Consider the following 25,131-nt stretch of genomic DNA (forward strand, 5'->3'; position numbering starts at 1 on the left):
AATTTAAATTTCTAGAGTGTGTTTTATAATTGTTATGTTGAGGTAAGGCGAGTTTTAGGTTGATCCATCTGAAATGGATCAAAGTTCCACTGTCTAAATAAAAAGTAACTTAACGGATTGTTCCGACCCGGTTTTTAACGGCGTTCATGTATTTTGGGTATCTAGAGACCTAAGTATGGGGACGTTCCTAATTCTAGAGTGGGGGATATTTTAATAGTAGCCTTTAAGCTGTAACGGGTCGTAGTCTCATGTCGCAAACGAACCGAATTGGCTCCGACTGATTTGAGGTAGAAAAACACAAGAGATAGTGTCCCTGACTCTTGAGCCAATGGTTATAGGGCCTATTTTTCTTAAGCCTCATGTGTGACTGCAGTAGACGAATGTTACAGCAGCTTTGCCTCTGTCAAATTTGTATCCGAGTTTCAGTGTGAAATGGGTGACAACAGTAACGTCAAAGCGTTCCTGAACACGTGGTTGAGTAAGCAGAAGTTGTCTCCAACATATGATGTTCGACAACAAATGAAGAGCAAAAGTGGAAGGGCTAGATTCATGTGCGAGGTAAACATCAGCCATTGGCGTTATTAGGATTTTGAAATTTCTCACTGAAAATGTGTTAAATAGTTAAATTTTCTTCGATTTAGCTTCGTGTCCCTGGATTTTCCTACGTGGCAGTTGGCAACTCGACTAGTAAGAAGGATGCTCAGACCCATGCTGCAAGAGATTTTCTCAATTATTGTGTCAGGGCTGGGAAAATACAACAGCAGGAAGTGCCCGAGTTCAATGTAAGTTTTGCCAATTTTTTTAATTCCCTTTTCTGAAATATGCTTGCTGATTTTTCCCAAATCAGGGCTGAAAATTTGATATCTCAAATCGTTGTATTTTTCGAGAAACTTTTAATAATAACTAAAAGAAATTTTAATAATTAATCTAAAAAAATTATCTTGAAGTATTTTAATTGATATGCTTTATTGGGTACTCTATGTGGACAATCTCTGTGCCCTTTGTCTATCCAGTAATCTATCCAGTCCGTTGTCTATCTCAATGTTGGCACGTTTTCAATTTCTAGTAATTGTATATTTGAAAACAACGTTGATCAATGTTGAATTAGGAGTACGTTCGAGCTATCGCTCATCATCAGCATCTTAAAACTCAAAATTATTGAGCTTCAAAAAAGCACCAAACACGTCAAATGAAGAAAAGAGAAAACAAACAAAAAACACAATAAATCTATTCTGAGGTGGAGATAACAAACTGTATATTTGTTATATGCTGATGCTGTTTGTAACTGATGGAGAAAAAAATTATTCTGTTTCTTGTTGTCAACAAGCTGAAAACATTGTATGGATATGATGGACTGTTTTAATTTTTCTGTAATTTACTTTGATAACAAGGGTAGCACGTGAGGTGTGCGTCTCTACTTAATTCCCGACGGGAGCCAGTTTTTTTAAAGAGTTGATGGACGTAGTGGAGACTTTATATAGTGAACGTTATATATGTTGTTGTATTTTTTTTTCAGGAAAAGTTTTAAGTTTCACCTGGCTCAAGTTTGATTTTTTTGCGGTTCGGTTTTTGGTTTCTTTTTAAGCTTAGTTCATTTCCTTTGGTAAAAGGAAAGCAAGTTCCATTATCGAACAACAAAATAATAAAGGTTAAGAAAATGAGACCGCCTTCAACTTCGAAAGTGAGTTTTAATTTTCAGATTCCCCAACGGAATAAAAAATTTTACCTAATGATTCAGTTTTCTCAATGAGTTGGTTTTATCAAAAAAGTGTGCAAAAATGTTCTTGAAATTCAAAGAGCTTTAAGGCTTGATATTTTTTACTTTGAAGTTCGAACGCTGAAGTTTTTTCAACCTAAACAGCAAAAAAAGAAGTGCTCATTTGGTAAAGGGCACTTTTGCAGCAATAGCCATTTATCTTTTTTTTCTGATTGCATTGCACTTTGTTATTAGACCTGTTTTCATTAGTGTCTAGTGTTTGACGATTGTCAAGTGACAATGGTGCTGATGCTAGGACCTCTGACTCTTTATCTCGAGATCGGGGTTTCGATGCTGGCACATTGCAGATTCTTATTAGTTTTTTTCTCATTTTTTGAGCTTTTCATTAGAGCTCCTGGTCAATTTCTTGCTTTTATTTGCGAAGTGCAGCACTTTTATGTTGTGTCATATTACGTCGTTCGCTAGAAGGAAATGTATTCAATCCGTTTGTGCTTTGGAAGAGGGATTTTTTTGGCCCTACGTTCGTCTACCCAACGATTGGCTGCTTAATAACCGCTTGTTATCATCGACTTCTTAATTACACTTGCAAGCTTGCTTGTGTAGTGTAAAAGTATGACTCTTTTACCAACTTAACTCGCAAATAAAAGTGCTCATTTGTTGCCACTGTTGCTATGATCACAATTTATAGCATTGGAAATTTCATAACATCTATTTTTGCTCTCTTTGTGGCTAGTGTTTATCGATTGTAAGGCTGCTGAGAGATAGGGGCTTGAGACTTTAAATATCCTGATCTCAGGTTCGAATCCGAAACAGCAGAACATTTATCAATTCGAGGCTTATTTCTACTTTTTCCTATTTCACTATAGTACTGCTTGTTTTGTTCTCGCCATTGTTTGCGAAGATCAGCTTCGCTTCTAGATGAATTAAGTTGAGAGTTTTTGTTTTTTTGCTGATCTTATGCAGATATTCGAAACCAAGATCTAACCAAATAAATGAAATCAAATAGTTTTGATACTCCCACTAGGTCGGATACATCATACTCGCCAATTGATTTTTTTTGTCAAAACAGCATATCTGCAGTTTTGCCGGTATCGAATCTTACATTCCTAGACACCTTTTTTAAGCCATGAGTTAAATAAATTCAACATCTTCTGTTGAAAAAACGTTAAAGTTTATGCACCACACAATGAACTTTGAAATTCTTACCAGACTTTGGTAGAAATTTGAGATTCATTCGGCGATGGGTAGACATAGCGTCTTTCTGGTTAATCCAATTATGAGATCTGGAGCTTCTGTTGGTTTGCTACCAATCCGGTGTCTGGTATTGTAGGGTGATGACGTTCGTCTGAGCACAATTATCAACGAGCGCCCTCAAGTGAGGAACTCGGCTGTTCTGAGATCGAACTTTGACTTTTGCTGCTGGAAGAATTGTGATGGTTCCAGTTCGAATGACTTGAAGGGCATCAATTGTCGCTCTGAAGGGCATCAATTGGGATCTGGAGCTTCTGTTGGTTTGCTACCAATCCGGTGTCTGGTATTGTAGGGTGATGACGTTCGTCTGAGCACAATTATCAACGAGCGCCCTCAAGTGAGGAACTCGGCTGTTCTGAGATCGAACTTTGACTTTTGCTGCTGGAAGAATTGTGATGGTTCCAGTTCGAATGACTTGAATGGCATCAATTGTCGCTCTGAATGTCAGACTGGGCTGGCTAGAATTGTCATGAAGTTGTGTGATGCTTCTTTTGATATGTCTTGCTCAGTGATGTTCAAGGACATTCTTGGATGCCGTGACTGGCAGACACAAATTTGAAGCACATCCTAACACTGGTCAAAAAATTGTTTTGTTCTGATGTTGTTATAGATCTGTATTTCTCACATTGCCAAATTGGGTGTCTGTCTTTGCAGGTTTGAACTTTACGCTGTGGTAAAGAGAAGTCATTTTTGTAAGATTGGTGCTTTTCTGTTAAGAATATCTGCTACTCATGCCCAGGTTTATGGTGTCTGAAATGAGATCATTGAACCACCCCTAAATATCTGACTCTGTTGTCGAAGAATACCATGAATTCTTGACAAGAGCTTCCGAAGGATTCTACGATCATTTTTGTATCTCTGCTCTAGCATTTGAAGTGCTACCTCGAAGTTGCTTTCTGTGGTATCCAGGTTCATGAGTTTAGAAGCATTGCGCGAAATAAATCAATTTCTGAACCGGTGACTGCTTGTCATTGTTATGAACAGTTGATCGAAACTGATCGATGAAGCTTAGCCAGGCAATGAAATCGCCACTTGAAGTTAGGGAAATTGATCTGCGGCCGTCTTGGTGTGATCTTTGTTGGTTCGATCTCCGTTGTTGCAAAAGGGTTGATAGGCTGACTTGATGCGGCTTTCAATCTCTTTGCGGCTTGTCGAAGAGCCTTCTGTGTTTCCTGACATTGATATAATAATTGATCGTACTCTGCATCATCAGCGATAGCTCCAAGCGGCTCGTGATCAGCAATTGAGGATTGAGCCAAACAATGCTCAATCTCGGTTGTTTTAGCCCTCAACTCGTTTTGGTTACGATTGAGTTTAGCACAAAGGTCGCTGACTTGAGAAACTTGCCGGTTCAGAACTCGCAGACAATTATTTTGAGCTCGTTAAACCTTCTCCATGGCTGATAGAGCTTGAGTTTCTAAAGTAGGCTCAGCCAGTGTGCTTATTTTCCTAAGGTTCCATAAGCCATTGTTTCCTTAGGTTCCATAAGGCTTATGGAGCAGCTATCTATGCAGAACATTTAAGACGCAGGAACCCACATTTCATTGCTAGCTACCCAGTCATGACTTGCACCAAGGACGACTGTTTGCAGTCCAAGACTGGAGCTCAATAAGTCTGGGCTGTTAACTCCTGAAATGTGTCTTGAAGTCAATCAAAACTTTGCAATTGGTGGTAGATGTCGGCGTGAGTGTATCAATATCACTTGCTTAGATCAGATCAACTCCAAGCAAGTATTCTACTTTTGTGGCCAACCGCATTGTCAAAGTTCAACAAATGCTACCAGATGACAAGTGGAAAAACGTTTCGACTCATCAAAATCCAGCCGATCATACAACTCGACCAGTAGCAGTAGCTAAAGTGTAAAGTTTGCTACTTTAGTGGTCAGGACCCTCTTGGTTACAGACAAATGAAGTTTGTAATCCAACACAACCAACAATTCTCGAAGCAAATGAAGAGAATAACGAGCTCAAACGGTCATTCGACGAAACCATCCTGGTCACTCAGGCAACTGGCGGGGTGGAAATGATCGAATGATGAGGATCTTTTGGTAAAGCTCTACGCAACGGAGGTTTTGTCGCAAAATTCGCCCTGAAACTCCTGAAGAAGAACACCGCCAATCACAATCAGCTTCGAAAGTTAGGACTGAACATTCTTGTTTCAACTTCAAGTTTTTTTTAAAGTTTTTGTAATCTCAAGCCAAATTTCCCAGATTTAGCTCAAGGGGATTATCAGGTTTTTTTTGAAAAATTATGTGACTTGTTTTCATATTCAGTGTTATTGAATTTTCAGCAGAAACTAATTTGTCAAGGCCCATTAGATGTTGTTTAAGGGAGGTTGAGACTTTTTATCGGCCTATCCTAATCAGGGACTGGATACAGGATAAATATTAAACTTTTCCTTTTTTTTGCTCACGGTCTTTGAGCAAATCTCATTCAGTAGCCTCAAAAATTGTTAGGCTTTTCAAATTAGTGTTTACATGTGCGAGAGCAAGTGTCTTGTAATCGGGAACTAGTCTTTTTTTCCGAAACAACTTTTCTTCAAAATCTCACTTGTGCCAGGCGCTTGCTTTTTTTCGGTACTTGTTTGTATGCTAAGTTTTGTTTGTATGCGAAGTTTTGCCGGCTTAGTTGTCAAATCACGTCTTTTTCGTCTGCTGTTAGCAATTTTCATCATAAATGCAAATGTTTTTCATGGAAGTTTCAAGGTGGACTTCAAGCTTTTATTTTAAAATCTTTTTTCATCTCAACTGATGACTGCTCAAAGATGTCGGCGATGGTCCCGCTTGTAAGTTTTGTTCCGTTGCTAATTTGATATTCGAATGATTGCCAAGAATAAACTTTTTATCGAGACACGAAAATTTTGCTAAACCTTTTTCTTCAATGTTTTTCAAACAATTTTCGACCTCTTATGGTTTTTTATGTTCGTGTTGTATCGAAAGTGATGCGAATCTGTGCCTCGCACCTATGTAACATTTTAGGCGTAGTTGTATTTGATTTTGAAGGCTGTTGCATGTGTTGTTGCGAAGTGTGGTTGTTTGCCAGATGGAGTCATGATAAAATATATATGTTTTTACAGGGCGAAGAAATTGGTAGTTACTCGGCCGATAATTAGTCTTCTAACATGAATGATGGGGAAATATCGCAGCTATTTCATTCGTTGGGTTTTTGCAGTAATTGTGATTTTGTTTATTTTTATTTTGATTATTACCCTTGCGATAAGCAACGGTATTGCAATCGGGTGCTAGACTTTTCTTCCGTAAATAACTTAAGACAGGATGGTCAAATGTGTTGGAATGGTAAGTTTCAGACAGTTTCAATTCTTGGAAATTCAAAGAAAACTTCCTGCATTTAGGTAGTAAATGGTTGAAGTTCGTTTCCGGTCTTAGTTTTTTCTCAAATAATTGTATTGAAAAAAATGGTCCAAGCTATTTTTTTCGGATTCGTGATTTTCGGCCTAGTTTCCGTCGGTTCATTTCACGTTTTTTTTTAAAACGAAATTTTTTTTTGTTACTGCTTTTTCGGCTTTTTTTTCTTAAGCATGGATTTTCTTTTGATTCTGAAGTTGATGTTGAAAGTTTGTAACTTGTCATTTTACGAAGTCTGATTTTTATTAATTGTACTTTTTCATAATTTTTTTTTCGATTAAACGGTTTCGGTTTGTTTTGTGGCATAATGAATTTATATTACGTTGTTTCGAGGGCCAAAATTCATGTTCGACAAGTATTGATGATTTTTTTTGTGATTTCAAGAAAAAACAAACATAAAAATTTATGTTTTTTATGTTTGTGTTTAATCGCAAATGGTGCAAAGCTCCGCCTCTGTGTTATGAAAATTAGTTAACATCAAAGATGAAGGAGTTACTCCCTAAGATTGCATATCAATTTTAAATGCACTGTATTCGCCAGCTTCAAGAGTTTCTTGTCATTGTTTTCATTTTTATGTTCAGAGGTCAGTTCACAGTAGTGAAAGGTCATTTTTTCTCAGTTGCGGCCATTAGTTTTGTCGGATCATGTTAACTACCCCCCCCCCCCCCACCATTGAAATAGGGGGAGGGAATAGTTAACAAGGTATCGATGATATTTATTGAAATAACGTCAACCAATAGGAATGCGAATTGAAGTAACGTCAACCAGAACAAATTGCGAAATGAAAACAACGTCAACCAATAGGAATGCGACACAACAAATTTCTTAGAAATACAAAACCAATCCAGTTGAGCATAAATGAAATGTGTTTTTATAGGGGTGAAATCCTTTACAAGGTACCATGGGGGGAGGAATAGTTAACATGATCCGTTTTGTCGAACAAAGTTTCTAAAATATACCTGTTTTTACACCTGATTGAAGTGTATTTCGCTTCTTTTTTTCAGATTCGGTTAGAAAACTTTTAATTACTATTGAAAAAAGCAAAAAAAAATGTGTTTTGTTGCCTGAATAATTAATGTACATCTATCGAAAAACAATGTGATGAAAAAATCATAACACAATGAGATACTGCAGTTATTTTTCGATAGTTGATGTCTACTTTGCTTGACCTGATTGATACTGACTTTAAATACGCACATTATTTAAGCTGGAGGCTGAACTTGAAACAGCACAAGCCCACCTGCAGCCTCCCCCTCCAATCATGCCAACTCCCGGTGCACCAGCTCAGGCCAGGGGAGATATGGGTGGTCCACCTTTTCCTCCGAACCAGTTCAGGCCAGACATGAATGCATACGTAGGCGTGGATGGACATCGGCCAATTGACCCTAGACTGATACTGCAGCAGAAGGCTGACGTTGAAAGTGTGAGTTGAACTTGAACAAAATTTAACGTCCTATTTTGGTCAAGTTATGAAAAATCGAAACATTAGAGCTTTTAAGCATAACTAAGCGCGCGTTTCAAGCACAATTCTTTTAATTGTCATAATAAGTTTATATTATATTTTGATAGTTTGATGTATTTTATTATAAAAATTTACAAAAAATGCACCCAGAAATGGTGAATTACTTGACAGAGTGAATCGATTGACTTGAATGCGCGTATCCACGGAGGATGGACGTATGACAATGCCAAGCCCAAATTACACCAGTGGTTGCAGACCACTAAGCAACACAAGTGCGACTTCGCTTACTCCTCAATGGGACCAGATCACGCCAGGTAGTATAGAAAAATTGAGAAAGTCCCAATAGCGGTTAATAGCAGAATCAATAGTGATACCATTTTTGGTTTTTGTTTGGTCAACAGTTCTGAAAGAAACGGATTAACTTAGAAGTAATTATGTGTAATCTAAAGAATTGGTAGGCTTATTTCTTTAGCAACTTTGCCTTAATCGTGATATTTAATTTATAATTTGGGAAATGGTTATACTCGCAATGTGTTAAGAGTCTATGAATTTGATTGACTTTGGATTTTGTTTTAAATGCAGTTCATTTTCTTTGTTAAAACGAAGGCAAACTCCACTATCGAACAAGAAAAGTGTAAAGGTCACGAAAAAAACTTGGTCGACTTAAGCTTAAAAAATGGATTTCATTTTTCAGATTTCACAGCGGAATTAAAAATTAACCTAATGATCCAGTTTTCTCAATTTGGGTTAATTTATCAAAAGAGTGCCTTTCCCAAATTAATTTAGAAATTCAGAGAGCTTGAGGGGCATGAGTTTTCTTTCTTTAACACTCCAAATTTAAGTTTTTTCAAAATTCAGGTCTGTATATTCGGTTTCTTTGCGTTCAGTGATTCTTTTTCAACTGTCTGTTGGCTATGTTATTAAGTGCCAATGAACACTGTGAAACTGGCAAAGCGAAGTGTATTATTACAAAGAATTTTTTTCCAATTAAAGTCGCAGATAAAAGTGCTCATTTGGTGGCACTTTAGGTATATTTCAATTTAATCATATTTAAGCTTATTTTATGCATAGGCAATTTAATAGCATATGTTGTTGCATTGTTTTTGGCTGGTGTTAGGTCCTGTTTGAAAGAAAAGGTTTTATAAAAATGTATGCGATTCGATGGATTTTGTTGTTTTTTGCGACGCTTTCGAAACTTACAGTAGTGATGTTCAAAAAAATGGGCATTTTGACCTAATTGTTTTTAATTTTTTCATTTTCTCAAATAATAACCGCTCGAGTCTGAGATGAAATGTTTAATCAAAAGAACAAATTATGGGGATTTTCCCTTCTCAAGCGGCTATTCCCTAAAATTAGTAGAAAAAAGTTATGGCCTCAAACATAACCATTTTTTGTTAATTCTTAATCTTTTTTTTATTTATCTCCAAAACTACCCTGTGAAATTGGAGGTCAGGGGTTTAACTTAGAGCCATAAAACAAGTTTTGCGACTCTCCTCTGCACAAGAGTTTATGCCTGACGTTTTGAAAAAAAATATGGCATTAGAAAAGGTCCAATTTTTGAAATATTGCCAGTTTTTTTTGGAATTTTTTTTTCATCACTTTCTCAAAAATTACTAGATATATCTGAGTTTAAGGGTTCAGTCTAAAGTTTAGGGTGTAGAAACCTTCCCTGCATACGAAGCTACTCCCATGTTTTATTAGTGAAAATTTTTGGATTTAAGAAATGTCAAATTTTGAATTTTTGATCATTGTTTGGATTCTTCACTTTTTTCGAAAACTACTCAGCCAAATCTGAGAGGAAGAATTTACTTGAAAGAGATAGTAGTAGTTTTTCCCTTTAAACAAGCGGCTAATCACCTACTTAAGCAAAGAAGTCCATTTTTTTTTGAAAATTATGCATATCCGTATCAGCATAATTTGATTCGAAATATTAAAACAGGCGCTTTCAGCATTTTAGTTCCAAGCAACCGTTGCGCAAATGCCAGGTCGTGGGACTCCAAATCAAGATGTCGGAGATTCAGATCCAGGAATTTGAAATAGTTATTTTGGTCGAATTTTTACTACTTGTAATTGCAATTTGATAGAAAGTGTAGCTGCTCTTTTGGTGGCTAGTGTTAGTGAAATTCGAAGCAATCGTGGAGTAGATGTGAGAACGTGATACTCCTAATCTCAGCAAAAAAGTCTTTCCTTTTGCCTTATTTGACTTTGTTTTGCCTGCTTAGAGCTCTATTTTGCATTTTCCTCGCTTGTGTTTGGGAAGCGCACCTTCGCCTGTGTAAATTTTTTCAGAAAAAAGTTTTTGAGTTTGTTCGGTCAAATTTTTGATTTCATGCGGATAAAGTTATGATTTCTTTTTAAGTTCACTTCTTTTCCTTTGTTTAAAGGAAGGAAAGTTCGCTTTCTAACAGCAAAAGTGTATTAGTCGCGAAAAACGTGGACCACTTCTAGGTTCAAAAGTGCATTTTAATATTTAGATATACCATCAAAAAAAAATTTTCCTTCAAATAATTTTTCTTGCAAGTTTATAGAAAATTGAAATTGCTTAATTCAATTTAGTCCGGAGGTAATGTGGTTGCGTTTGAACCCTAAGATCTGTTACTGGAGTCCAAGCCTGACCTCGTTATTTTTTTAATGTATGAAATTTTTTTAGGGAAAATTGAGTTGTTAGACTTTCATTTGTTTGCGTATGTTCCTGTTTGATTTATTAAACAGGTATTATGAAAACTTTTTTTTTTCAGATGAGATCTGGTTTTTTTGTTTTTTTTTTTTTTTATTTTTTTTTTTTGAGACGCTTTTTCGAAAAATTCGCTTTCCCAAAAAACTACCCGTCAGATTCTCATAAAAGTGGTACCAATGGATTCAGTAGCGTTTCACCTACCTGCCTGCATGAAATTTAGGGCAATTTTTACCCTACCCCACCCCCTACGGTCTTAGAAAAGCTTCACAACTCGGTACTTTTTTCACTTTTTGCCCATTTTTTCAGAAATTTTCTATTTCCTCAAAAACTACCCGTCCAGATTTGGGATTAAGAGTTTAATCGATAGACCAGGTTGTAGGAAACTCCCATGCCCAAGCGGCTGGTCCTTAACTTGCCTAGGGGAAGAGCTATAGACTTAGGAAAAGTCACTTTTTTGATTTTTTTGCCTATTTTTTCGGAAATTATCGATTTCCTCAAAAACTACCAATCCAGATTTGGAATTAAGGGTTTAATCGATAGACCAGGTTGTAGGAAACTCCCCCGCACAAGCGGCTGGTCCTTAACTTGCCTAGGGGAAGAGCTATAGACTTTGGAAAAGTCACTTTTTTTGACTTTTTTGGCCTTTTTTCAAATCTTTCCGATTTCCTCAAAAACTACCCGTCCAGATTTGGGATTAAGGGTTTAATGGATAGACCAGGTTGTAGGAACCCCCATGCACAAGCGGCTGGTCACTAATTTGCTTAGGGGAAGAGCTATAGACTTAGGAAAAGTCACTTTTTTGATTTTTTTGCCTATTTTTTCGGAAATTTTCGATTTCCTTAAAAACTACCCATCCAGATTTGGAATTAAGGGTTTAATCGATAGACCAGGTTGTAGGAAACTCCCCGCACAAGCGGCTGGTCCTTAACTTGCCTAGGGGAAGAGCTATAGACTTAGGGAAAGTCACTTTTTTGGCCTTTTTTCAAATCTTTCCGATTTCCTCAAAAACTACCCGTCCAGATTTGGGATTAAGGGTTTAATCGATAGACCAGGTTGTAGGAACCCCCCCCCCTACACAAACGGCTCGTCCCTAATTTGTCTCGGGGAAGAGCTATACACTTAGGAATAGTCAATTTTTCGGTTTTTAGGCCATTTTTTCAAACTTTTTCGATTTCTTCAAAAACTACCCATCCAGATTTGGGATTAAGGGTTTAATCGATAGACCAGGTTGTAGGAAACTCCCCTGCCCAAGCGGCTGGTCCTTAATTTGTCTCGGGGAAGAGCTGTACACTTAGGAAAAGTTTTTTAAAAATTTTTTGGCAATGGAACAAAGATTCAATATACTTATTGTGTGTATTTTTTAGACAATGGAATCCGCTATGCTTACGTTTTCTCGCTTTTGCTAATTCGATTTCATCAAAAATTTGTATAACGTTTTTTCTGAAATAACCAAACAGGTCTCTCCAGCTTCCAGCTGGGCCCTTATTGTCTAGGGAAACACCTATGGACTTGAAAAGTTCCCTCATGAAAACTTTTTACCAAAGTGTTACCAATGAAGGCATAAGCTTCTCTTTCACTTTTTTTGCGTAGGAAGGGCGCTATCGACTTGAGAAACCTGAAATTTTAAAACAATTCTAAAATAATCAATATTAAAATAATCAAACAGGTCTCTCCAGCTTTCAGCTGGGCCCCAAGTTTTATCGGCTTAGTTCCCAAATCAGGATTTTAATTGAGCGGTAAACAATCTTTTTTTCCGGAAAGTCTTAAATTTTACATTTTGATCCAGTTCTCTTAAATTGGGTTAATTTTATCAAAACGTCAATTATAAAGCGATCTAGAAATTTAAGTAGCTTTAAGGGCATCTAGTTTTATCTTTGAAATTCGAAAGTCAATTTTGTTTGCTTGCGTTCATTGACTCTCTTCCAATTGTCTGTTGGCTATGTTAATGTTTTTTGCTCAATAGGTTTCTTTGGCCTAAATGGTTTCAACTTCTTTATGGGCTTAGTCATTTTTGTTAATGTTGTTTGAATAACAAAATTGATGTTTAGTTTTGAAAATAATTCAAGTCGTTTGAAAATAAAATTTGAAACTTGATCGGTCACAAAAAATTGACAGCTTCTTATGGCTTTTCTTGTTTTTGATCGAATGGGCGTGTATCCACTTATTTTGGCTTACTGTCCCAATTTTTTTCTACAATTGATTATCATCTGTTTCGAAAAAAGTTTCAATTTTTTCAATATTTGACTTAGTTTATTCCATGTTATTTTCTATTCGCTAGCTTGTAATGCTATATTTGCATTGTATCGCAGGTGGTGCAAAGCTTGGATTCGCCTCTGTTCCAAAGAAGTGTCGATCATTTGTTCAAGGTGATATGTTTTTTGCCTTTCGATTGGAATGCGAAAGTTTTCAAAACACAAAGTTAGTATTTTTTTGGAAGTAATAAAAGTATATCCAAGTACTGGATTCTTAAATTTCCCTTGTGATATTTCCTCTTTTTTTTCTAGAGATGACCCCAAGTTGCGCATCAGGGGGTGCTGTAAATAGTGATTTTACTTACAAATGCAAACTTACTAGAAAAAAGTTATTACAAGGCTGGGGTCTTTTCGGTCATACCCTATCCTCCTAATTAAAAAAAACATACATACAACAAATTTGGATCGATAAAACTACGAACCAAGGCTGATATCCAGAGCCTTAAATCAACTCGGAAAAATGCGAAAATGGAGAGTTTTTGAAAAAAAGGCCAAAAAGGGGGTTTATAAGCACTTTTTGAATAAATTTTTCGACGCGTGCTTTTCGACGAGCGCTTACACCTCAAAATTATTTAAATTTGGCTCCCAAGGCAACTTAAGAAAATTTTTAGGGTCAGTCAGCCAAAAATAGATATCTCAAAATAGTAAAAAGGGGGACCCAGGACCCTTTGGGTTGGCAGGAGGTCGAATCCCTCCCCCCAGGGGGTCGAATCCCTGACCCTAAAATTTTTCGGAAAAATGCACAGCGCCGTAACAGTTTAAAATTTTATTCTAGAAATTTAATTTCTAACACGGATCCGTAATATGCAGTTATGCTTGTGAAATGGGTTTCTGCTTTTTCTATAATAACCTAGTTCTAAATTGTGATTGCATCGCTACAATCTTACTGCTCGTCTCTTTTTACGAACGATTACCGTAGTGTAGAGTTGAGAAAACAGAACCGATTGAACCGAATCGAAATAATGAAAAACCGAACCGAATTTTTTTTTGAAAAACCGAACCGCGAAACATTTACCGAGAATTGGGGAGGTCGCTAAGATCTGTTTGGGGCAGCAACTGCAAGTGAGCGAGTCTGGAGCACTGGAGTAAATACGAAGACAAGGACGAGATACTATTTCGACCGAAAGTCTTAAACTTGTGTTTCTTCATGAAATCTTGTAATTTTCTGTATAAGGTTCTAAGCTGTTCATTTTTCTGCTCTTAAATATTCTTCTTCAAAAAGAATCGAACCGAAATTGACAAAAACTGAGCGAAACCGAAATTCTTTTTAAGCGAACCGCTCCCACTACCGTATTGTTTTAGATGAGAGAAGTCATTGATGCAAACTTTCGCTGTTCTTGGGCAAAGAGGTTTCTGAATCGCTGAACTATTTCAGGGTTGACTATTCATGCGATAGCTTGCTGTTTGAGCTGGAGATTTCGTTTTTTGCAATAAAGGTTGCAACTTTGAGCCAATGGGCTGAATAAATTAAGAACATAATTAAGTAGAAAAAAAAATTCTTACACAGATAGGTTAAATGAAAAACTGTAGCGATTTAGATGAAAATGAAGTAGCTGGGTAAGTGAAATATGAAACTGCTAGTGAATGGGGAACGCTTTTTGAAAGTATAATGTGTTCTTTTCAACAAAATTGATAGTGATAAATTAAATGAATAATTAAATCGAGGTCTTTTTTGTGTACCTTGGAACGAGCCCGATTCAGTTTGGCGTTTTTCTTTCGTCGCTCGATCTTTGATGGGATGACGAAGCGCCACAGAAACTTGTATCTGCCACAAATAATTCGGTCTGTAAAGTTGAAAACTTCTTGAACGACTAGTGGATGAATAGTCGGGGAGGTTTTCAATTTAAACTAAGCTCTGCAATTATCAAAGGGAAAATTATCAGAAGATGAATAATCAGTTCAATAATAATTTTTAAGGTCTGAGAACATGCTTGATGAATAAACAAAATCATATAGCTGAAGTGGTGCTGGTTTTAATGAATGCTAAAACAATTCAAATATCGGTAAATTGCCCTAAATAGTGTTGAAGTGATAGTTTTCTCCGCAAAATGGCAGATACATGGAGTTTCTGTGGTGTTTCAGAGCGAGTCTTCCCGTCAGACATCTAAAGCGAAAAGAGTTATGAGTTCAGTAAGTATGCATTGATGAAATACAAGGAAGTCCTATTAGGTACATTTTTTGAGGAAAAATAGTCAAGGTAATTTGATTACAATTTAGGAAGTTTTGATTGAAATCAACCAATTTGTTGCAATTTCACCCCATTTGTACTCAGCGAGAAATCAATATTAAAGCATCGGATGCTGAAATATTATCCCAATTGTTTTCCTATGTTTCAATTGGTGAGCGCCCAGCAAGCAGACAATCCCGGTTTTGTTCTAATCAGTGAGGGGAAAATTGTAAAAATTGTGTCGCCATACTAGAATGCTCTGTACTAAGCTTTTTCCTTGTTGCTATGGAACTGTTTCACTTGCTCTCCTAATTTGGTTACTATTCTTGTCTTTAGGAGTTTCATTGCCGAGATGACTGTCTACGTGCCGCAACTTCGAAAACGTAAGAGAATATTATTTTGCTATATTCAATAATAAAAGCAGATTCTGCAGTTGAACTTTCAAAAATGAAAGTTCAGTTTTTTTATCCCGGATAGTTTTTTGACGATTTCAAAGTTATAGAGATAGAAACTGCAAAGGTAAATAAGTACATGTATATTAATTTTTTGGTTAGTTGTTAAAGTTTTTAGATTGATAATGTGCAACTTGAAATAAAACCATAAAATATACATTTAAAACTACCTATTAAACTTCGTTTTTTGTTACTTGAAAACCGATCCAAAATCTTGAACAATTTAAAAGTAAAATACATGATTTTGGTCTATTTTGAAAGTAAGTACGAGTGAGATTTTTTTATGCCGATGGCAGCAACCTGAACTGTTTCCAGATATAACCGGCAAGGAGCATGGATCGAATAAGAAAGTGGCTGCAGTGAACTGTTCTCTTTCTATTGTGAGACAACTGTACCATCTAGGAGTCCTGGAGGCATTCACTGGAACACTGGCCAAGAAGAAGGACTCGGAGCCGGTCAGTCATCGTCCAAATAAATTCTCACTTTGAATTGTTTCACCTTATTCTGAAGAACATCGTACCTTTGCTTCACAGGGAAAACGTCATTAAACTCATGGAAAAAAATTCATTTAAAAGTTCTATATCTCATGATATGAAGATGAGTTTTTTTCAATTTTTAATTGAGTCAAGATGTGGTGAAAAGTTAGTTTGCTCCAATTATGATTCTTTTTTTGTGGACTTCGTGTGCTGAATTTTCTCGCAGCTTAAGATAAAACCTTGTTTTGAAAAATCACAATTTTTTTTCTATTATTTCATTAACGCGTATGTTGCTTTAGCTGCCACTTCAAAAAGTGAACATCAAACCAGAAACTGTTGCTCAAATCGAGTCTCTACTCGAAGGCTACGGCATCAAGCCAAGCGATCCTCCATCTGAGTGTAATAAGCCAGTGTCTCTGGTTGTCCCAGATGATGTCCTGGATAGGTTCACCTCACCCTATCAGACTCCGGGAGCCGTGATTAGCTGGTCTCCTCCAGCGCCTGACTGGAATCCGTGGATATCATGCAATATTGACGACGGTCCGATGGCTTTTGTAAGTTACTTTTTAGCGTTTTTTAAGTTTATACCCAACCATAGTGTAAAATTGCAATGTTTTGAAATTGGTCTGTCTGATAAATTGCGAAAAGATAAATATTATTATTACGAATATTATTAGTACTCTTATATAGGTCTTGCTGATTTGTTTTGTTTCTTTTTTTCAGGAAAAAGCTAAAATCTGTTCACGCTCAGTTTTGTTTTTTCGCTGCTTACTGACTTGTGATTTTTTTTTAAGTTCAGTGCATTTCCATTGTTAAAAGGAAGGCAAACTCCACTATCGAACAGCAAAAGTGTAAAGGTCACGAATAACGTGATCGGCTTCTGATTTCGAAAATGGAAATTAATTATCAGATTTCCCAGCGAAATAAAAGTTTTGCCTATTGAGCCAGTTTTCTCAAATTGGATTATTTTAAATAAAAAATGTTCATCATAAATTTTTCTACAAAGTCAAAGAGCTTTAAGGCCATCTACTTTTTTTCTAAATTCAAAAGTTGAAGGCTCTTGAAAAAACAAGTCAGTTATTTTTCAGTTTCGTTGTGTTCATTACTCTTTTCCAACTGTTAGTTGGCTATGTTTAGCAGCTTTATTTCCTTGGCCAATTTTTGGCTCCAAATGTGATTGTAGAACTGTAAATCAAATGAGTGTTTAGGGTGTACTTTGTTCAAAAGCACAATTTTTGGGTGTACTAATAAATATGTTCAGAAATCTGCAGCTCAAATATCAGACCATCTTCTGCAAGCCGAACAGTCGAAGCAGTCACAATCTGCGTTCGCTGAGATGCAGAGATCTAGGAGTGAACTACCTGTGTTCGAGTTCAGAACTCACTTGCTCGATATGGTCAGACAGAACTCGGTCATTCTTGTCAAGGGAGAAACTGGATGCGGAAAGACTACTCAGGTTAATATTGGGCCCATGTGGACACTTTCCAGATAGAGTGAACAATCTCCTCACTAATTCAATAAAGGGAGGAGATCGTTCACTTCGGTAAAAGCATTGTTTTTCAACCAATCCCATTTTAGCATAATTAGACTTGCGAGCGTTAGTTTGCTAGTTTGCGGGTGTTATTTTGCAAGCGTTAGTGTAGTACGCACCTACTTTTTTTCCAACCTAACTCGCAAATGAAAGTGTTCACTTATTTGGTTCACTTATCTGTTATCTGTTTTATTGGTGGCTAGTGTTTGTGGTTAATTAAGCGTCCATGGCTGAATGGTTAGTGTTTGAGAAGCATATTCTTTAGGTCGCAGATCGAATCCTAGATGAACCCGAAATATTACTAATTCAAGGATTATCTTACTTTTTCTTAATGCACTTTATAATGCTTTTTCTTAATGCTTCGCTTCTGTGTGTATATTGGTATTGGTTTACTTTTTATTTTCATCGCATAATTTAGGAGGCCGATCGTTCACTTGGTTAATTTAGAGTGCAAATTGGCCCATACTGCTAAATTGATCGGTTAGAAAACGTTTTTACCCAAGTGAACGATCTCTTCCCTTAGTAGCATGTGGGCTGACAAAATATGCACTTGAGCTGTCAATCAGTTCTTTAAATGCCGTACTTATGAATGTGTAGTTAAGCGGTTATAGTGTCATGTAACAGTCCCGTAAATTTTCCCTGATTCTGAAAGATTTTCTTTTTCTGGTTTAGTTCAGTACTTAATTTCATGGAAAAAGTATCTAATTTGTTTCAAATGTAGTAAAGAAAAAGTTCGAATGTGAGTTTAATCATGCTCTCTGGTTTAGATTCCGCAATTCATCTTGGAAGAGTTCGTCTCCAGTAACCGAGGAGCAGAATGCAACATCATCGTAACACAGGTAACAAATTTTGATGATCAGCTGAAATAGATATTTACTTCATTTGATGTACAAACATTAACCAAGCAGTTCCTGGTTAGCGTTTTACATGCACTGGAGGTTAACTGGTCGTTAAAAGCTGGAGATTAACTGGTCGTTAAAACTCTTTCAGTTAGTCAAATGGGTTGAATTTGTTTCGGCATAAATAAAACATCCAATCGAAATCATAGGCTCCTCTTGCATGAAATTATTCTCCTGTTTGTGTTATTGCAATCTAAGCAGAGCTTTTTGACGCTTTATTTTTGACGATTTAGCCCCGTCGTATCAGCGCAGTATCGGTGGCCGAACGTATAGCGAATGAGAGATGCGAGTCCCTTGGGGACAGCACAGGCTACAGTGTCCGATTCGAGACAGTGCTGCCCAGACCACAAGGAGCTATTCTGTTCTGCACTGTGGGAACACTTCTGAGAAAACTGGAGTCTGGGCTGAGAGGTGAGCACAGTTCAAAACTGTTCTTGATCTGGTTTGATGAAAAGACTATATTTTGAACAATTCTCTGTCTTTGGATGTTTAAACAAAGAAAAAAATAAAATTGTTGTTTTGGTACCCCTCGCCGTTTTGAGTATCTCAAAGAAAGCTCGATGAAAGTCTTAAAAGCTCAAATAGGTATCACAAAGAAATTCGTCAGTTTGATTTGCAAAACACATTTAAGCAAGCAACGCTCGGTATGTGACGAGTTCATTTTTTCCTGGCGAAATACTGACCTTTTTGCTCAAGTTATGCCTTCGAGGTGCGTTATTGTTTTCTACTTAGGAAAAATCATGAGCTATTTATCCGCTTCGTTACATTTGGCATTAACAAGGGTGTTGTAACCGGATACTGGACTTTTTTCCTGTGAATAACTTTTTTCTTAAGACTTCGCTAGTGAAAATTTTACGTGATTCAACTTGCTTCATAATAAATTCAATTTCAATCAACCATCCAGCGCATCTGGCGTAGAGTTAACAAACCTGCTGAAGAAGACAAAGGCTTCTGGTTTGAATCCGGCTGGGACTTGTTTTTTTTTTTGCTAACTAGAAATTATCTGCTTTTTCCGACTATCGTCCATCTGATTACACTAGCCGCAGCTAGTGTATTATTAAGAACCATCTTTTTTTCTAACCAAAGTTGTGAATAGTGGTGCCACTTTTAACCAACTCTGTCAGCTTTTTGCTGGCATGTGCTTTGACATTCGAATAGTAATGATTCAACACAGTTAATGCATTTTTAATTCATCAAACAAACCGAAAAAAGCTATTTGTTTCAAACAACATAACAATAATAAAAACTCGATTTCAGAAAGTTTCTAAGTCAATATATCTCGCAATGTTTTAAAATGCATAATTTATAAATGTGGCTTTTTGCTTTGCGATTTATTACATGCAAAGTTGGTGTGGATGCCTTAAGGTTTTTTGTGTTCCAAATTATTACTTGCAAAATTGTGTCTACTTGTATTTGGTGCATTGGCAGTTAATTAGCGTATGAAGCTGCATTATTCGTGACTAGTGTTTGTCGGTGGTTAACCATGCGTGGCTGAGTTGCTACTGGGTGAAACTCAAATTCTCTTGATTGCATTAGGTTGAAGATCGAATCCTAGATGTAGCCTAATTTTTGCTAATTCGAAGCGTAGTTTTGTTTTTTTCTTCTTGCGTTTTTAGAGCTGCTTTTTGTATGTTCTCGCTAGTATTTGCGAAGCGAAGTTTTGCCTCTGTGTTAGTTTTGCCGGCTTTGTTCCCGTAGCCCGACTCTTTTTTCAAGGATCAGCTTTCTTTTGATTATCTGAATGTGATTTTGCGCAGTTTGACATTTGATTTCTTTTAAAATTCAGTTAATTTCCTTTGTTATAAGGATGACGAACGTGACTATTGAACAGCGGAAATGTAAAGGGCACAAAATTGTGATCGAATTCTAGTTTGGAAATTGCGATATAATTTTAATTTTCAGATTTCCCAGCGAAATAAAAAAAATTACATTTAAATCCAGTTTTTTCATTTCTTTTTAAGTTCAGTTCATTTCCTTTGTTATAAGGAAGAGAAACTCGACTATTGAACAGCGAAATTGTAAAAGGTACAAAAAAGTGATAGAATTCTTGTTTGGAAATTGCGATTTAATTTTAATTTTCAGATTTCCCAGAGAAATAAAAAAATTACCTATCAATCCAGTTTTTTCAAATTCATTTAATTTTAGCGCAAAAGTCAATCATAGATTGTTCTTGAACTTCAAGCAGCTGAAAGACTATTTGTTTTTAAATTTGAAATTCGGACGTTGAATTTTTTCCAAAAAAATATTTGCTTTTTGTATTGACCCTTTCCAACTCAGTTGGCTTAGTTCTGAATTCCCAGCGGAATGAAAAGTTACTTATTGATCCAGTTTTCTCTAAATCTGATAAATTTGAAACAGTTCTTGAAATTCAACGAACTTTAACACGATGATTTTTTGATACACGGTTTCTTTGAAAAATGTTTAAAATTTTTTTTGGTTGATTTTGGTTTCCTTGTTTTTTAAAGAGTCGATGAAACGTAGTTCAGTCTCATATATAGGTCGGGACGATGTTTTTTTAAATTAAATTCAGTTCATTTGCTTTGCTAGAAAAAATAATTGACCTTAAAGTTTTTTTGATTTTTTACAACAATTTATTATTGACACTATTTTGATAAAAAAATTAACGCAATTTGAGAAAACTGGATCAACATTTGTTCCGCTGCGAAATCTGAAAATTAAAATCCACTTTCGAAACTAGAAGTTGATTACGTTTTTCATGACCTTTAGTTTCGCTGTTCGATAGTAGAGTTTCTACTATCGAACAGTGAAACTTAAGGTCATGAAGAACGTGATCGACATCTAGTTACGAAAGTGGATTTTAATTTTCAGATTTCGCACCGGAATAAAAAATTAAGTCATTGATTCAGTTTTCTCAAATTGGCTTAGTTTATCAAAATCATAAATTGTTTTAGAAAATCAAAAAACTTAAGGGTCATCTATTTTTTTTCTTTGAAGTTCGAAGCTAAATACTTTTTTAAAAAAAACGTCAGTATTTTGTTCTGTTTTCTGGCGTGCATTGGCTCTTTTCTTACTGTTTGTTGTTGGCTATTTTCATTCTTTTCCATTTTTTGGCGATATTTTTGTTTCAGCTCCTTTTCGTGCATTTATAGAGGATGATTCGACTCTCCATTGACGAAATTGCCAAAAAAAAAACAAATGTGGATTTCAGTGTTTTGTTTCAGGAGTGAGTCACGTGATAGTGGACGAGATCCACGAGCGAGACATCAATTCGGACTTTATCCTGATAGCACTGAGGGACATGTGCATGACCTTCCCTGACCTCAAGATCATACTCATGTCGGCTACAATTGACACTTCTCTCTTCTCAAACTACTTCGCAAACTGTCCAGTTATTGAAGTGAGTGTAAAAGATGGCGATAGCCATTACTAATATGTTGCTGATTTTAAGTCATTGCTTAGTACTGCTCAAATAATTACCTTCGCGTTAGGCCTCTGACTGCTCAGCTGAAAAAAAAAACAGTTCTAAATCATTTGTATAATTATTCTTGTTTTAACTGGTTTAGTTTTCAATTTAACACGTTTTTTTTTTCAAAAAAGGCCATTTTAGAGTGTTCAAAAACTGAAGTAGACAAAGACTTGTGCTGAAAACTTGAATCAAAGTTAGAAAACGTAATTTAAAATGCATGGATTATAACTTTTTGTCTTTTTGAGCACATTTTGGCCTGAATAAAATCCGTAAAAGACTAGTGTTGCAAAATTCTACACTCAAAATGGTGTTCGTTTTGTTGCAGGTTCACGGCCGGACTTTTCCAGTGCAAGAGTACTTCCTAGAAGACTGCGTGGAGATACTAAACTTCACTCCCCCTCCCAGTGTGAGGAAGGGGGGCAAGAATAATAAGAACAACAGAGACGACGATGAGGCAGCTAGTTTTGACGACGACGAAGAGGCAAGATAGCGGAGTTGTTTTTACCTGAAGTATCCGCGTTGATTTTTACTAGAGCAAGCGCTTGTGTTAGAATGCGAGTTCCTTTTTACCAGGCAAATTGCACACATTTGTGCTCAACTTTGCGCTGAATTTCATTTGCGAGAGGATTAGATGCATGTATATGAATCTCGTAGTCCGCTACGCTTATTCTTTATTTCTGACGTTTTTTTTTCAGAAAAGTTGTAAGCGCCTAACTTTTTCTCGTGATTTGACTTTTGTTTTTTTTCTACCTTTTTTGCTGTTAAAAGCATGCTTGATACATGCATGTTATCAAGTGTCAAGGCCGAAGTGAAGACACTTTTTTTTTAGCTCGTGTGATTTTCAGGAAAAATGTTTGAAGTTAATACGCTCAAACCTAATTGATTTTTTGCTGTTGAAAGAATGCATGATACATGCATGTTATCAAGTGTCAAGAGCGAAGTAGTGATACTTGTGTAGGTCGTGTGGTTTTTCAGGAATATCTTTGATTTTTTTTCTGTTAAAAGCATGGATGATACATGCACATTATCCAGTGTCAAGAGCGAAGTTTAGAGACTTTTTAAGTCGTCTGATTTTTCAGATAAATTTTTTGAAGGTCTTGAAGCTCAAACCTTCTTGATTTTTTTATCTTGATTGTATGCATGATACATGCATGTTATCAAGTGTCAAGAGCGAAGTAAAGATACTTGTGTAGGTCGTGTTGTTTTTCAGGAACATCTTTGATTTTTTTTCTGTTAAAAGCATGGATGATACATGCACATTATCCAGTGTTAAGAGCGAAGTTTAGAGACTTTTTAAGTCGTCTGATTTTTCAGATAAATTTTTTGAAGGTCTTGAAGCTCAAAAATTCTTGATTTTTTGCTGTTGAAAGCATGCATGATACATGCATGTTATCAAGTGTCAAGAGCGAAGTAAAGATACTTGTGTAGGTCGTGTGGTTTTTCAGGAACATCTTTGATTTTTTTCTGTTAAAAGCATGGATGATACATGCACATTATCCAGTGTTAAGAGCGAAGTTTAGAGACTTTTTAAGTCGTCTGATTTTTCAGATAAATTTTTTGAAGGTCTTGAAGCTCAAACATGCTTGGTTTTTTGCTGTTGAAAGCATGCATGTTATCAAGTGTCAAGAGTGAAGTAAAGATACTTGTGTAAGTCGTGTGGTTTTTCAGGAACATCTTTGATTTTTTTTCTGCTAAAAGCATGGATGATACATGCAGATTATCCAGTGTCAAGAGCGAAGTTTAGAGACTTTTTAAGTCGTCTGATTTTTCAGATAAATCTTTTGAAGGCCTTGAAGCTCAAACATTCTTGATTTTTTTATCTTGAATGTATGCATGATACATGCATGTTATCAAGTGTCAAGAGCGAAGTAAAGATACTTGTGTAGGTCGTGTGGTTTTTCAGGAACATCTTTGATTTTTTTCTGTTAAAAGCATGGATGATACATGCACATTATCCAGTGTTAAGAGCGAAGTTTAGAGACTTTTTAAGTCGTCTGATTTTTCAGATAAATTTTTTGAAGGTCTTGAAGCTCAAACATGCTTGGTTTTTTGCTGTTGAAAGCATGCATGTTATCAAGTGTCAAGAGTGAAGTAAAGATACTTGTGTAAGTCGTGTGGTTTTTCAGGAACATCTTTGATTTTTTTCTGCTAAAAGCATGGATGATAAATGCACATTATCCAGTGTTAAGAGCGAAGTTTAGAGACTTTTTAAGTCGTCTGATTTTTCAGATAAATCTTTTGAAGGCCTTGAAGCTCAAACATTCTTGATTTTTTTATCTTGAATGTATGCATGAAACATGCATGTTATCAAGTTTCAAGAGCGAAGTGAAGACACTTATTTAGGTCATGTGGTTTTTCAGAAGATTTGTTCGAAGTTTTTCCCGCTTAAATTATGTGGTTTGATTTTTCATTCCATTTCAAGTTCAAATCAAGTTCGTTTGCTGAAAAGAATTCAAATTACGCCACCTAATATTAAAAGTGCAAATGGTTCTTTTTGAAAGCTTTCAGCTTTCCCAACTTTTTTTTGCCATTTTTCCTTGGAATTGCGACCTGCAGCGTTGCCTGTGTGTAAGTTTTTTATAAGGGCAGTTCGATTTAGAATTTTTTAAGTGATATCTAATCATCAAGCTTCAACCTGGAACTTTTGGTTTTCAGAAGCTCGCGCAAGCGAAAACTGAAGACTTCGATGAATGATTTTACTGTGCTGAGTTAAATTGTCCGGACAAAACGAACAAGTATTGGAATTTCGAACGCCTTTTTTTAACCAAATTGGGTTAAGATGAGAGAAAAATGAACATAAGAAAGGTCGCTTAAAGGTTCACCAGAATGAATATGGTACATTTTTCGAAATTCTCAACTAAAGTTTTAGCCTAAAATGGGTAATTTTAGCTTTTTTGATTAATCAAGACTTACGCTGAAACTACCAAGTTAAACAAAGAGAAATTTATATGCAAAGAAGCCTCTTACACAGCCAGGGTTGGCAAAAAAGTGTTTTTTTTAGAAAAAAAAACGTTTAAAACAAAAAAAACGTTTAAAACACTGTTTTTTTTCTATATTCTCGAGAGAAAAAAAAGATCAGATCAGAATGAATCGTAGCGGGTTTCACACTTTTCTAGCCACTCTCTGGCTTCGGGTCCAATATCACGAAATTTACCAAGTAAATTCTTCCAAATTTCTACGCAGGCATGTGTGAAAAAAAACACAAAAAAAAACACGTGAAAAAAAACGCCTGTTTTTTTTCTGCCAACCCTGTACACAGCTCAACAAAGTTCTAGAAAAGTGAAACTTCCAGAAATTTGCATAAAACCTTTGGAATTTGTTTTAAGGAAAGATTTTGATTTTATATTGTAAAATGATCTTTTTCGGCTATCAACCAAAAAACTTATTCTCTTATACAGATTTTTGGAAATTTTATCTTTCTAGAAGTTTGTTAGGCTGTGTAAGAGACTTTTTTTG

General features: G+C 36.0%; 1 protein-coding gene across 1 annotated transcript in view; it reads left to right on the forward strand.

Moving 5' to 3' along the window:
• Positions 1-430: 430 nt before the first annotated feature.
• The window catches only part of LOC134853527 (ATP-dependent RNA helicase A-like), a 31,781-nt gene continuing 7,080 nt past the window's right edge, over positions 431-25,131 (forward strand). The window contains exons 1-12 of the mRNA XM_063869525.1: positions 431-558; positions 642-782; positions 7,540-7,755; positions 7,966-8,108; positions 15,227-15,273; positions 15,658-15,797; positions 16,118-16,372; positions 17,080-17,274; positions 18,117-18,188; positions 18,482-18,659; positions 21,431-21,606; positions 22,001-22,156. Of these exons, the coding sequence (XP_063725595.1) occupies positions 433-558; positions 642-782; positions 7,540-7,755; positions 7,966-8,108; positions 15,227-15,273; positions 15,658-15,797; positions 16,118-16,372; positions 17,080-17,274; positions 18,117-18,188; positions 18,482-18,659; positions 21,431-21,606; positions 22,001-22,156 (1,845 nt within the window). The 5' untranslated portion in view covers positions 431-432. The remainder of the gene's footprint in view (positions 559-641; positions 783-7,539; positions 7,756-7,965; positions 8,109-15,226; positions 15,274-15,657; positions 15,798-16,117; positions 16,373-17,079; positions 17,275-18,116; positions 18,189-18,481; positions 18,660-21,430; positions 21,607-22,000; positions 22,157-25,131) is intronic.

Source organism: Symsagittifera roscoffensis, chromosome 8 (genome assembly GCF_963678635.1).
Source record: "Symsagittifera roscoffensis chromosome 8, txSymRosc1.1, whole genome shotgun sequence".
Lineage (NCBI taxonomy): Eukaryota > Metazoa > Xenacoelomorpha > Acoela > Convolutidae > Symsagittifera > Symsagittifera roscoffensis.